Raw genomic sequence first — 15,349 nt, 5'->3', positions numbered from 1 at the left:
TTCCCAGCTAGGGAAGACCCCCTCCTTGGCCAGACAGATGGCCGTCCGTCTCTGCCAGCCAAGGCAGCGTGGCAAAGCTCAGGGCGCTTTGTCACAGTCACGTTCGCCGGCTGCTCCCGTTGTGCCCTACCCGAAGGCTCAGAGTTTAGAGAGGCCTCTCCACTTCCTCTCCCTGATGTTTGGGACGGCCTGAAAATTCCCTTTCCCGCCAACGCCAGCCCGCATCACACCGAGCAGAGCACTCTGGGTAATGAGCAGTGTTTGTCAATCAGGCATGCTGCAGCTCACTCAGACCGTCTTTTTATCGCAGGAAGCGATATCACACCGCAGTCCTCGTAGCACTATCATTATGCTCATTCGAACGCGTTTCCAGTGTGTCAGCTAGAATAGCATAGGCGTTTTCTTCTCAGTTGTTTCCACCTTCTCTACCTAACTTGTTTGCCAGTTGTCATCAGTCTAGCAATGCCCGCTGTCTTCGCTGAGCTCTCAGATGGGAGTGACATGTTTTGACTGCAAATGAAATGTTCCTTTTCAAACTGGCGGGCGCTGGCAGACAAATTGGCAGTGTTGAGCTCATCAGCAGCAATAGGCCCATACCCAAATGACTCCTACTATCGAGCAATTTGGAGCTTTATTGGAGCCCTTCTTTGTTTACTGTTGAGGGTTTCTTGTGTCTGAACACTCCACATGTCTCATGTATGGTACTAAAACAAATAGCATATAATTGGATACCAGACCTAAAAGCAGTCTAAAAGCACTGTACATTTTATGGCATGTTTGTGCCTACCTAGGTGCCAGTTTACTGTATAGGACAATACAGTGAGAGCCTGAAAGTAAATGCAGTCACAGGAAAGTAATTAAAAGTCAATTTGCTGTACCTGTGATTTACAGCTTAACCTGAATTGTCCTAATGTGATAAACCCCACCTACCTCGTATGCAGTGAACACAAGTGCTAATTATTTTCAAATGCTATTTCACCCATAACTTCATGGCTCATTCCCCTAACCCCCCTCCAAAAATAAGCAATTGCTTTATTCGACCTGTCCAGTTTTGACGTAAAATACTCCCTAATAATTCAATTAGGGCTACAGCCAAGTCAAGTAAGTGAAGGAATATCCAAGGTGTAGCTCTCGCTCCGGCAGGCTTTGCAAGGCGAAAGGTTTGGGGAATTGATGGACATGGTTCCGGCATGAGCCTGGGGGGATCGATGCCGAATAACAAGAGACTGTGTGACATTATTGAGCCAAGGGATGGGAGGCCGCCACATATCTCCCCAGATCAATATGGATCCAGCCTAATGTCGTCTTAGCCAGAGAGACGCATGACGCAAGAAGGATAGTGAAAAGGTGATAACTCTAGGAATGGAGAGAGAGCCAGGGAGGGAGAGGGTGAAACAGAAATAAAAGATGGGAAAAGAGACAGAAATAGACGATGAGAAAAAGAGAGACGGAGAACGAGAGCAATAATGGTTACCGCAGCTAGTCATGCGTGCGACTGCTCAGAACTAGGTAATTCAATATGGCCGCCCATAAGGGAGGGGATGAGTGTTTCTTGTTGCCTGCGGGCTTCAACGGAGCCTTTATTCAACTCCCAGTTGAAACGAACATTCTCATCAATGTGTCTGGGTCTATTTTACCCCCGTGACACTCCAGAGACTCCTTTTGTTCCTCTGTTTTATGTTATTTTCTCTCCCTCCCTTCCCATTTGTGTCTCCCTTTCTCACTCTCTCTCTCCCTTAATTGCTCTGCTCTGTCTGTTTCTCTTTTTCTTCCTTTCTTCTCGCTCTCTCTCTCCTCTTCTTTCTCCTGTCGTTCCCTCACAGTCCGTTGATCCGGGCCAGCAGTTCACCTGGGAGAACTCCAACATGGAAGTCAACAAGCCAAAGAATCGCTATGCAAACGTCATCGCCTACGACCACTCCAGAGTGGTGCTCACCTCCGTCGATGGTACGAGTCCATGTGACCGCTCAGATAGCACCGAGGCCTCCTTTAGATGCACCAAGGACATGTTGTACGGCTACAGCTGCTGCTTTAGAAATCTCCTATTTAAACCACAAAGCCCACATGTCCTTTTTATTTGGATATACTGTAGAATGTTGAACATCTATATGCAGAGTGATAAGTACTGTCCATCATATGTTTCACTGCATGTAAAGTCCTTGCACCATGTGTGTCAGTGCGCACCTTGAAACTGTCAATATGTCTCCCTCTGCCTCGGTGTCACCAAGAAAACATTTTGTACATTTATTGCACTCGGTGATAAAAAATTACTCTGATTCTGATCTTTGGCACAATATGAGATTAAATATAAATACCATGTAACATATGAGTTACGTCCCAGCTTGCTCTCTTTATTTCAGCAGTTCCCGGTAGCGACTACATCAACGCCAACTACATCGACGGCTACAGGAAGCAGAATGCCTACATCGCCACGCAGGGCCCGCTGCCGGAGACGCTGAGCGACTTCTGGAGGATGGTGTGGGAGCAGAGATCCAGCACTATAGTCATGATGACCAGACTGGAGGAGAAGTCACGGGTAAGGAGAGACACACTCAATGTGATTTATTATAAAAGATTACATCACACGTTGTTAACTAAGGCAATCAAAAAATATTTTATTTAATTCCTTAACAGCTGTAACACAACATATAAATTATTTACTGATCTATTGTGTGTCACTACTCAGTAATAAGATTATGTACATTATATAATTTACTATTAATTAGTGAACAATGTAGAAACTTAACTACTGTCAATTAATTGTTACTTAGCCATTCAAAAATAATAATAAATGGTGAATAATTACATCACCATATATTAGTGATTGTTTTGTTTGTTTTTATTTAATAACCAGGACACAGAACATAGATACATAAAATAGAAAAACATATAATACAATTAGTGATTGTTATTAGGAAGTGTTAACGTCCATGCAAACTAATAGATGAAGAAACCAGAAATATGTTTTCTCTGTTGTGGGATATCAACTCAACTCATTTGCATGTGAAGAGGATTAAGGGAGATTCAGATTGAATTGCAGCCAAAATGTGAGGATTTATAGTTGAGTTAAATTTTCACAATAGTACAACTTTTACTTCATTTATTAATTAGATACTGCTCAAAGAGTGAGAAACTGGATTTGTACAAAACTATTTTTTGCAACTCCATGATGAGATTTCATAGCGCCCACGTAAAGAGGAGTGTAGCGTCTCGTCTCTCATTGCACTCGCTGAATTTGGCTGCTGAAGACCGCGGCACCATGGTAAAAAAAACTCCAAAATTGGAGTTAAGAGGATTTCACCCAACAACAGCCTTGCCTGCCTAAAAATAAATTCATGCTATAAAAGGAAAAAGGAGCACACAGGGAACTTGAGATTTCGAAGTAGGGATGGGTCTATTTAATTACCTTCACAAAGTACTGCTTATGAAATCAATTTGAAGCCAATATTGTGATGGTTTATTAGTGTGTGCATACGTTGCTCTAATGAAAGTTGGCCCCCCAGACTCAGGACAGCAAGTACCAAGGTTTGTGAATTGATTGAACACAGTTTAGAAATGAAGACTTCATTTCCAAACACTGGAAAAAATCATTACCTGAAGTTCAGTTTATCATTCAATATCTATAAAGTATAGAGAGTGTGGAAAAGAGCGATCGTTTTGTCAGCTAAGGATTTAAATTGCCTACCAATCCTTTAAAAAGTAGAGTCGTTTGTTTTAATTTTGAGCTATCCATGCTATCAATCATTTTCAAAAAAGAAGAGTAGGTGTCATTTTTTTTTGTCTTTTTGGAGCAGAAGTCTTCATTTGTCCCTTGAGGATGCCTGCTATATGGAAATGTCGGATAGGCTGATTTTTATTACCCACTCAGTTGAACTCAGCTAGACTATACATGGCTCGCTTTCAAATTCCTCTCCATATATCAGCGTGTCTCAGAGACAGTACTCTGTCACAGATCCCATGGCGCTTCTGCTTTGATCATATGTAACTGAGTCACAGCGCCACACACACACACACACACACACACACACACACAAACAAACACGGGGGTGGACAAAATAATGGAAACGCCGCATGAAAAGGGACTTTAAATGCCAATTAGCAGTGTGTGTCGGCTTTAAAAGAGGTCTGACAATTGCCGCTTTTAAAGCAGCGTGAGGCAGCTAACAGTGTTCCAGTAGTTGGTGCCAGAACTGCCGCGGCATCAGTCACAAAAATGATGCAGAATGATGCAACGTGACAGGGGGAACAGTCTTGAAAATTAGGACAACATATGTCAAACACAGGGACAAGCTGTATCGGCAAAGAGGGTCGCAAGTTGACGACGGACGCTCGACACGCACGCTGAACAGGATAATTACAAAACACCACAAAACAATGGCCCTACTCGTTATTAGATACATGATATTCATATATTTCAAGGTATTTCTGTTGTTTTGTCTACCCCCTTTACATGCATACACACCCTCTCTCTCTCTCTCTCTCTCTCTCTCTCTCTCTCCTCTCTCTCTCTCTCTCTCTCTCTCTCTCTCTCTCTCACACACACACACACACACACACACACACACACACACACACACACACACACACGCACACACACGCGCATGGTGAGTCAGTCAGCCTCCCACCAGCCAGCCAGGCTGCTGTCGTATGCCAAACTGAGCGGCAGCAGGACAAAAAATACTATGAGTTCCCTGCACCAGGCAAATTTCAGCTTCCTCCACTACTGCCATTACAAGTTGATAAAACCTTGAAAGGTCAGATAAGAGATGGAGGACTTGTAAATGAGACTCAGTTGTCTGTGTGTGTGTGTGTGTGTGTGTGTGTGTGTCCAGATAAGAGGTCTGTGCCCTCTGCAAAAGGCCAGGTGATGACATGTGAGAGCCAAGTTTCAAAGCAGAAGCAGATGATAGTGAAACCTGCAGTGTGTGTGTGTGTGTGTGTGTTTGAGAGATAGAATATGCCACCCAACCTCAACCTCAAACAGCACGGCGATATTCATTACAGTGGTGACTTCTAATCCATATGTTTGTACTGCGAGCGGTTCCCCATCACTCAGCTGAGTTTCTCCTGTAGGCTCCTGCCTCTGCCTAAGAATGTGAGCTGTCACGAAGCGAGGTGAAATGTGAGGGGGTGAATTTTACCGCATTTTGTTTTGTCGATTTGTACCGGCCCGGTGAGACAGCTAAGGTGCTTCCAAATGTCAGCTCAGTGCTGCAGTATCAATATGATTAGCTTACCTGCGCCACCTCCCTTCCCCTCATGTATTCCAAATCAATAGCGGTAGGTTTCAAGTCCCACCAATTGTGACATTAGGAGTACGTCTCCACTTGTCCGATCTCTGTATCGAAGATGGGAGTTCAGCGGAGTTCTAGTACTTCTCTGAAATCACGAATTTAACCACAGAGTTTTACACACATTTTACATTTTAAGCATTTAGGTGAAGCTCTTATCCAGAGCACCTTAAAATGACTGAGCATGGGTTTAGTGTCTTGCTCATGACCATGGGACACATGATGCTCAAATTGGTAGGAACTAGGGATGGAACAATATATCGAAATTCAATGTATCGCAATACAAAAATGTGGCAATACTTACCGTGGGGCAGAAAAATGAATCGCAGTATTAGCTACATGTTATTCTCCTGTAGTAATCACAAATGAGCCGGCTTGCCCATCACAGTTTCACAAGCTCTCCATCCAAATTATATTATTTGCACTTTGTAATGACATTTTTACAAACACAATTCTGCACAGTCATACTTTTTTGTCATTGAACTTTCATTTATTACATCGAATCGTCGTACCAAATCGTGAACCCCATATCGCGTATCGAATCGTATCATGAGATAAGCATGGGTGACGGGTGATGTTTTGGTTACACGACAGTCTCTTTCTAACCGCTAGGCCACCCTGCCATCTACATAGAGACCACAGAGTGAGGCGATAAGGCTCCATGCCAGGGGATGGAGGAGCTTTAGCCCCAGCCTCGTCCACAGTCAAGTTTGTCCTGTGGACATATGGAGCCAGGTGGCCGGACCTGCTGTCCCGTCACAACAGGCCACGGGCTTTTAGACACATCTCCCTCCACATCGCAGCGCCCAGTCATCACAAATGTGCTAAAAGCGAACATAACAAAGGGTTGCGATCCACCCGACAATTAGCTAATTGAAAATAATCATAGGCTGGTGAAACAAAGTGGGCTTTTTAATTTCTGTTTGAAGCCTGCCTCGAGCGGGCGCACTCATACACCCGCACTAGACTTGTTTCACTGGTGCTCAAATGGGGTATTTTGAGGGGATACATAGCACTGCTGGTGCTGGAGCTGATTCTAAGTACTGGTCTGCTTCCAATCCGCTTGTAATTAGACAATGGACACACTGTCGATGGTCTGAACTCGCTAAGCCTATCCTCTTTTTAATCAGTTTGATTCTGCAAGCCACTTACTATCTTTGTGGTGGATGTTAGCGGCAGTCCGTTCCTGACCGTGTGCCCTCTCTCTCGCTCTGCCAGGTGAAGTGTGACCAGTATTGGCCGGCGCGAGGAACAGAGACCTATGGGATGATCCAGGTCACCATGCTGGACACTGTGGAACTCGCCACATACAGCGTCCGCACCTTCGCCCTCTACAAGGTACGGCCTGTTTCATTTGCAGTTAACCTTATAGCAAGGCATGGTCATGAAGGATTTGGTTCTTGGCAGGTTATTCCAGTTGGTGTTATTGAACGGTCACATTTTAAAGTGTAGATTGTTCTTTTTCTTAATCCTGATCAAGGCTATTACAGCTGAAATGTGCTGCTTTTTAACATTTAAGCTTTGTCTGTTTTTCTCCAGGAGTCAGTGAAGGATTTTATTTTTTCAGGTCATTTTGATTCATGTATTTTAGTGGAGCTTTGATGTTGAGACCAATGTTTTTTTTTTTTCCTTTATTCATCCTTTCCCAAAATATTCACTGTGGAGGGAAATATTGTTAAGACAGCTTCCCTAAAATTTTTTGTATAACTTGTTATTTCTTTTAAGTATTATTATTAGGATTCCTCACTGAAAGCGAGCCTCCAGCTGCAGCAGTTGCTTCGTTTTAATCAGGAATGGTAATAATGCTAGAAAGGCATTTTACGGAAACTGTTGGGCAAATACAGTTAAATTTCAAATTAGATATCTGCCATTCCAAAACACTGACTCATACTCTTACAAAATGCTCATTGGCATGAAAGGAAAGCAGATTATGTTACTATAAAAAACAATACATTTTTGAGAATTGAATCACCCATGCTTTTCAAATATTGACAGAGCAATTTCAGCTGCATTTTTCTTTTCCAAAATGGATATACAATGTTTGGAAGGATGTCCTTCACCTGTCAAAACATTTTTTCCCAGCGTGACAAGATTCTTGTTAAAAAAAAAAATTGCCAATTACCGTTCACAATGTCAGTGTATCCTTTTGTGCTCATGTTTACATCTTTTCTCTGTATTGACTTCTCCCACTCCCCCACAGAATGGCTCCAGTGAGAAGAGAGAGGTGCGCCAGTTCCAGTTCATGGCCTGGCCGGACCACGGGGTGCCGGAGTACCCCACCCCCATCCTGGCCTTTCTCAGACGGGTCAAGGCCTGCAACCCTCCAGACGCCGGGCCCATGGTGGTCCACTGCAGGTGGGTAGGGGTTCGGTCTGGATGCATACAGGCGAGAAATAACTACCTGTGACTACTTGTTTTTGGTTCAGGGGACAGGTTTGGATAAAGGGTTTAAACAGTGTTTCCTACAAATTTTAACAAAATAAATTATCAGGAAATGAGCTGCTTGTTTGTCTGTTTTATAGACACTGCTCTATAATTGCCGATATTATGTTTTGTTCTTTTTTTGTGTTCTTTTTTTGATGTTTACTTAAAAGTGCCTTTGAGCACCCTGAAAAGCTTTTTATGAACAAAATGTGTTAGTATTTATTCATGTAAATAATTGGTATTAGTGTCATTATCAGTATCAGAATTTGTATCAGTACTGGTATTATTTTATGAACGCTAATTGCATATCTTTGGCGTTGCTGACTTTCTCGCCATCACATTTCTTTAGTGATAGGCCTACTTATTGTATGATATACTGCAGATGCCTTCTCTCTTGTGCGGGCGGAGAGGAATAGGAACTCGGGAAAGAATAGGGGAGGCGGCATTTATTTTTACATCAAAGATCAGCGGTGTCACCAATACACCATCCAGGACACCGCATGCAACAAAGATGCTGAAATCCTGTGTTTGGGGTTAAGACCTTTTATCTCCCTCGGGAATTTGGCTGCAGCATTGTGTATGTTGTGTACGCTCCACCCAGTCTCTCAGGTCACAGTCACAAATGCAGAGTGTGTGCACAAACTCCCTGATGCCCCAGCTGCCTTGCTAGGGGATTTAAACCAGTGCAACCTGGAAAGTACGATGCCCGGTTTTCAGCAATACATGAACTGTCAAACACAGGCGTATTATATTGGACAAGTGTTATGTGAACTTGAAAGAGACCTATACATCTAGGTGTCAACCACCCATATCAAATTCAGACCACAATGTATTTGTATTCCTACATATAGAACTAAGCTTAAGAGCTCAAAACATGAACAAAAGGTCAGCAAAGAAGTGCTAAAGGCATGTCTTCAATGCACAGTGTGCCCTGGACAATGTGCGTATGGTGACCACAGATTATATTAATTACTGTGTGCAATCACTAATACCCACAAAAACAGTGAAGGTGCATCCAAACAAGTCCTACATAACTAAAGATATCAAGGAAACTATGACCTTGAGGAAATTGGTATTCAAGATAATTGATACTGGATAAATGCACAGGACAGGAAAGGAGCTGAAGGGGAAATTGAGGAGGTCGAAGCAGTTGCAATAACAACACCTGCAGGATGCTTTTAAGGCAACCAAATCTATTGTGGCTGACAGTGAGATGTATTTTTCTAACAAACTCAATACCCTGTTCACAAAAAAAAATGTAATAAAGTGCTGGAGTCCATCACCTTGGAGAGAGTAGAGTGGGTAGAGACCATAGTAAGCCAGGTAGCTTGTGCTTTCCAACATCTAAATGCATGTAATCTCCTGTCCCCAACAACATGAACCATTTTACCCTTTTCTTCTGAAACATTACAGCAAGGAGCTGGTGCCTGTATGGCAGCCTATTTGCCAACAATCATCGGACACACACTGTTCCCGAATCATGGAAAATTTCTCATATTACCCTAATACCTAAAAAAAAAAAAAAACCTGTTCTAAATAGGTGATTTTCGCCCAGTTGCTCTTACATCAGTCCCGATGACACTACTGGAGAGAATTGTGAATGACTAGTTAGCTGGGCCCAAAGCGTGTGTGCGGGTGCTTTTCATTGATTTCTCATCTGCATTTAATACAGTCCAGCCGGACAATGAACTATCTAAAATACACCAGTTACAGATAAACCCCCATTTAATCTACTTTAAGATTAATCACACCCATTCCTCCCTAGTCAAATCTAACTGTCCTACTCGGAAATTGTGTATTGGCGCTTAGGATATGGAATTCTGAGCTGGAACTGTGTAATGTAATGAGATGTGAATGAATATTTCTGGGGAGGAGGTGGGTGGTTGGTTTATGAACTTTAAAACCTGTATGGACGGAAGAAATGTGTATTTTTTTTTAGCTAGTGGACAATAAAGTATAATCTTGTACTTTTATCTTAAGTTATCTTATAATATTCACCCTTCCTCTCTGTCCCTCTCTCTCCTCTCTCCTCTCCGCTCTCCCCCAGTGCGGGCGTGGGCAGGACAGGCTGCTTGATCGTCATCGAGGCCATGCTGGAGCGCATGAAGCACGAGAAGTCCGTGGACATCTACGGCCACGTGACGTGCATGCGCGCCCAGAGGAACTACATGGTCCAGACGGAGGACCAGTACATCTTCATCCACGAAGCCCTGCTGGAGGCCGCCACCTGCGGCAACACCGAGGTTCCCGCCCGCAACCTGTACGCCCACATCCAGAAACTCACCCAGCCCCCGCCCGGCGAGACAGTCACCGCCATGGAGCTGGAGTTCAAGGTGTGTAACGTGACGCACCGTTGCATGTCAGATTGGCTTAATTCGCCAAATAAATAAATGTTCAGGAATTTGTTTCTGTGACATTGGTGCTGGGACATATCAACAGCTAGTAGTAGCGTAGTAAGTACGGGCACACATGGTTCGGTACAACCAGACCAGAACAGATACACACAAACACGTGAACACACACACACAGCAAGAGTGACTGACACTCAAACATACACACAGCTGGTGTTCAAGGTGACTCGCAAACGCACGCACACGCACACCTTCTGTCAATAGCCATCGACTGTGATGTTATTACACACTTTCCTCCCAGCCCAGCACTGCCATTAGCCCTCTTATGACCATGATCCATTCTGTTTGAAGTGATAATAGCATCTACGCTCCTGCCAACGACAGAGAATGAGAGAGAGTGAGAGAATGAATGCGGCGTATGTGGGGCCACAGCATCCATGCCCACACAGTCTGGCTGTAACACACACACACACACACACACACACACACACACACACACACACTCTCGTGGAGTACCATGGCTCTCTGTACACACTCCTGTGCTGTCCATCTGTGCATTGTCCACTGCCAGCGCCAGAGCTTGTCACGCCTCCAGTCCTCCACCCAAGCAGTGGGGCTCTATGAGAGCCTCGTCCGCTGCACTTAGCTGCACTATGTTATACCTGCCAGCAGATATCTCATCTAAAATGGATGCCACCTTTCTCTGGCCCGACTTGACGTCTTGCCTTCTGTAGGATTTCTTATTTATCGTGACAGGCTACACTGAGTGCGTGGGGAAAAGAAAAAAGAGAGACTTGACAGAGAAGCGTTCTAGACTTCCTTATTTGTTTACTCCAGGTCACAGGTCACTAATTCTCTCTCTCTCCTCTTTTTTTCTCTCTATCTCGTCCTGTCTGGTTTCTCCTCACCTTCCATTTAACAGAGACTGGCCAACTCTAAAGCCCACACGTCGCGCTTCATCAGCGCCAACCTGCCCTGCAACAAGTTCAAGAACCGTCTGGTCAACATCATGCCGTTTGAGTCCACCCGCGTCTGTCTGCAGCCCATCCGCGGTGTGGAGGGCTCCGACTACATCAACGCCAGCTGCATCGACGGCTACAGGTCAGCATGGGACGCACCGTGGGGGGTGGTGAGAGAGCAATATGGGTGTATATCTGTGGGTGCGGGTGACAGGTCTGAAATTGCTTTCTGTCATCAAAGATTATTATAGATATGAAAAATAGATATTCGCTATAGAATAGGTATAGATAAAAATGTATGGGGAGATATTGAAGATAAGGTTATTGTGGGCAGTATCCAGTTGCTCTCAAAGAATTACCTCCTGTCAGTGTGGTTCACTTGCACAGAGCGACTACTGCTTCCATACTGAAGCTACTGCTTGTCCTCAAGTCCAAATTGCTTCCTAGAGGGAGGAAGATGAAAAGGCAGCTCTCTCTCTTACTGTTTTATATATACAGTATATATGTATGGAGAGAGATAGAGCGGACTACTTCTATGGATGAACTGTAAAGGGACGGGATGGATTCAGCGAGCGTGAAATACAATCCGGTCCGTACGGGGTTCTGCTCCGCACCCGGCCGTGACAGAGACAACACCTCCACCTCCACCACTCCTCCTCCCTCTTTCTCCAATCCTGTCGTTAATGAAAGGTGCTCCGCAGAGGCCGGCCCTCCATTGTCGCTGTGTAAATAGCATAATTGCAGCAAGAGAGTATCGTAATGAAGTGTGTTTTCCAAACACCTCCCTTCATTCCTGCTTCTGCCCCTTTACCTCTGTCTCCTGTTACCCCCTTCTCTCTGTGTCTCTTTGTACCCACCCTTTATCTATCCCCCTGCCCTCTATCTCTCTTTCCACCCTCTTCTCTCACTCTCCATCTTAATTTTCCATCCCAATGTCGTGGCAGAGGCAGACAGATCCGGGTGGGGACCTGTTGTGTGCACCGGCAGCGCTGTGTAATTAAGCCGCTTTTAAAGCCCGGGCATAAATAAAAACTAAACAGGGGCCTCCAGTGCCCTTCACCCCAGCGCCTTCAAGAAAAGCCAATAATATGCTAAGCTAATGAGAGGCGAGCCATTGATTCCAGCTACGCTATCAGGGGCGCGAGCCCTGGATATGCTCTGATGCAGGCTGGAGTTTTAGCATTGTAATGAGGTTGAAATGAAACACTATGTCCTGAAGCACTGCAGTCATGTGGGATGATGCAGAGAGTGCTCTGTGCTGTTTGGCAGCGTGCTCATCGGGACACTGTGTGCAGAGCAGTCAGTATTGTGTGATATGGGTAGAATTGTTTTTGTTTTGGCTAGGGGGCATTTTTTGGGGGAGGTTAGAGGGGTCCTCCCTATCAATATAAAATTTGGCATTCATTCTGTATATTTACTGAATATTTTCAGGGTGTAATTGCGCATCTGCTCTCTTGTTGAATTTGAGCATAGGCGGTATTGCACGTCTCTTGATAGCATGGGAAAGGTGTGAGTCGTATGTTAGTGTAGGCAGTGTTGTGGGAATACATTGAGACAGAGGGTTGTGACCGCCTAGGCATACCTTTCCTTTCCTTTCCTTTCCTTTCCTTTCCTTTCCTTTCATTTAATTCCCTTCCTTTCATTTCCTTTCCTTTCATTTCATTCCCTTTCCTTTCCTTTCCTTTCCTTTCCTTTCCTTTCATTCCCTTTCCTTTCCTTACTTTCATTTCCTTTCCGCTTCTGTTCTCTCTTCTCCTCTCCTCCCTTCTCTCCTTTGTACTTTTTCCTCACATCTTTTTCTCTTATTTCCTCTTCTGTTCTCTTCTCTACTCTTCTCTCCTCTTCTCTTCTTTTCTCTCCTCTTCTCTTCTCTTCTCTTCTCTTCTCTTCTCTTCTCTTCTCTTCTCTTCTCTTCTCTTCTCTTCTCTTCTCTTCTCTCATCTTCTCTTCTCTTCTCTTCTCTTCTCTTCTTGCCTCTTCTCTTCTCTTCTTGCCTTCTCTCTTCTCCTCTCATTCCCTCCACTCTTCGCAGCCAAAATCAGTAAGAGAAAACAGTCAGTTCTACTTTGTGCTCTGATGACCGGCAGGAGAAAAAAAACGGTGCTTACTCTTTTCATCTCCTCACACTCTCCTTTCCGTCTTCCCTCTACTTTGTACCTCCCCCTGCCCCATTCCTCTGCATTTCTCTTTCCTCCGTTCCTTTTCTTTAATTTGACTCCTCACTCCCTTGCCTACCCCTCCTCTCACGCCATCGCCTCTCCTCTCCACCGATCTGTCGTTTCTTTATTTGTGCGAGCGAGGCCCTGAGCACATTCTAATCTCCCGGTTCCACATTAGTGCCTTGCCTGCAGCACCTTCATTAGTTGTTCACCCGTGGCTCAGTGAGTGTGTGTGTGTGTGCGTGTTCTGTGTGTCTGTGTGTCTTTGTATGTCTATACGTGCAAAGCTACTGTATATGCAAGCCTACATGCGCTGCAGACATGTGAGTGTGTACGTGCTTGAGTGTTGCTCATGCGTGTATTGTATGTTGGATTACTCAGCTCCCCCCCCACCCACCCCCCGCCCCCTGTCTTGATCGGTGCACTGCTGCCACCTCCTGTTGGACAAAATAACTGCTCATCTGGGCCAAAGTCACGTAGGACACTAGCACTGCATTGGCACCTCAGCATATGAGCTCATCCCTAGTTGTGTGAGCATATCAAGCGCTCTCACTCTGTGCTCTGTTACAGATAGGGAGTAGGGGGAAGTATAGGACCTGTGTATATCCACGGTCCTGTATAGCTCAATGGTAGAGCATGGCACTTATATTGCTATGGTTAGTTGCCATGTACAAATTGCCAAGTACATTAAATGTACTTGTCATGGATTTGTCTTGGTGCCATTGTTACAGAAACACAGCACACAGTTCAAGGACAACAGGACCCCCACACACATCTATATCTATATTCAACATTCTGCAGCTGTATGCATTTGAAACAGCATGGGGTTTGATTCCTGCTGAGGCCATCTTTGCTACAAATGCACTTATGGTACTGTAAGGTACCTTTCTATACAAATGTCCATCAAATGGCATATGTCGATTTCATGGAACAAAAGTACAGTCCGCACACTGAAAGCTGTTTTCAAGGCCTGTGGATTTATTCATTGTATGAATTTATTTGCGTCGGAATTTATATTATATAACGCTGTAGCTGTCAGTGTATGGACTCCACTTTTGTTGTATGTCTTGTATTCTGTCCGGCACTTAGCACTTCACTAATACTTGTCATTATTGTACATCCAAAGCGGGGGGAATAACAGCCTTCTGCACAACATTTCTTTACTATGAAATGATCTTTCAAATGGGTTCTCTGGCTATTGCTTGTGATGTGCTTTGTAATACAGTGCCATATAAATAAATATTCTTATTATTATGTTTAGTATTAATTCGCTGTGTCCCCGCTCTGGTGTTTTTAGGCAGCAGAAGGCCTACCTGGCCACCCAGGGCCCCCTGGCCGAGACCACCGAAGACTTCTGGAGAATGCTGTGGGAGCACAACTCCACCATCGTAGTCATGCTCACCAAACTACGAGAGATGGGGCGGGTAAGACAGGCACACACACACTCACACACAGCCACATGCATTCACACATACCACACACACACATAAATGCATGCAACACCTGTAGGGAATGTTTGCTATTCAAGCAGCACGTACATTCTGTTGGTGAATTGAGGGGATGAAAACCCACACAAGCTTTATACACCGGGCAGTTTCAGCCAAGCTATTGTATCAGATTGGTCAAAGATGCATTCCAGCCATGCTGATAACTTGGTTGAAACTAAGCTACACTATCAGTATGGTTGGAATGCATCTTGACTGAAACTGCCAAGCTGGTAGCTGGTTGCATTCCAAACTGATAATTCCCATACAGAAAGACTATGCCATGCTTTATGAAAAATTGAATTAGTTTCTATGTTAAATCTTGTGGTGACCAGGGAGGTAAATAGCGATTTATCTTGCTTCCTCCTGTTTCTGTTCTTTTGTATACAGTATACACAACTTTAAAGGAAACCTTTCAAACAGTACACTCGCCTTTCGTTTTATAAAAGCCATAATACCCTAGAGTACTTTGTTTTGTGTTATTATGGATACTGTGGTGGCACTGACAGTCGCTCGACTGCATTTTATAGCTCCCTGCATCACCTTCTCACCCATAATTACAGCAAAGAAAACCCTCATGCATTTTATTGCTTTAGCAAAGAACATAAACAAATTATGGAAATATTTTGCTTACTAAAATGAATGTCAATATTTCAAAACCACAGATGATTTCAGCATCAA

General features: G+C 44.3%; 1 protein-coding gene across 1 annotated transcript in view; it reads left to right on the top strand.

Annotated features, from left to right (window-relative positions):
• The window catches only part of LOC139661324 (receptor-type tyrosine-protein phosphatase F-like), a 120,022-nt gene that overhangs the window by 99,275 nt on the left and 5,398 nt on the right, over window positions 1-15,349 (top strand). Inside the window, exons 26-32 of the mRNA XM_071539765.1 lie at window positions 1,824-1,947; window positions 2,361-2,536; window positions 6,510-6,629; window positions 7,492-7,646; window positions 9,763-10,048; window positions 10,989-11,167; window positions 14,482-14,608. Of these exons, the coding sequence (XP_071395866.1) occupies window positions 1,824-1,947; window positions 2,361-2,536; window positions 6,510-6,629; window positions 7,492-7,646; window positions 9,763-10,048; window positions 10,989-11,167; window positions 14,482-14,608 (1,167 nt within the window). The remainder of the gene's footprint in view (window positions 1-1,823; window positions 1,948-2,360; window positions 2,537-6,509; window positions 6,630-7,491; window positions 7,647-9,762; window positions 10,049-10,988; window positions 11,168-14,481; window positions 14,609-15,349) is intronic.

This window comes from Centroberyx affinis, unplaced genomic scaffold (genome assembly GCF_046629955.1).
Source record: "Centroberyx affinis isolate AG114_WGS23_722 - 3 ecotype Tasmania unplaced genomic scaffold, CSIRO-AGI_Caff_v1 ptg003510l_1, whole genome shotgun sequence".
Lineage (NCBI taxonomy): Eukaryota > Metazoa > Chordata > Actinopteri > Beryciformes > Berycidae > Centroberyx > Centroberyx affinis.
This window is presented reverse-complemented; position numbering and strand designations above follow the sequence as displayed.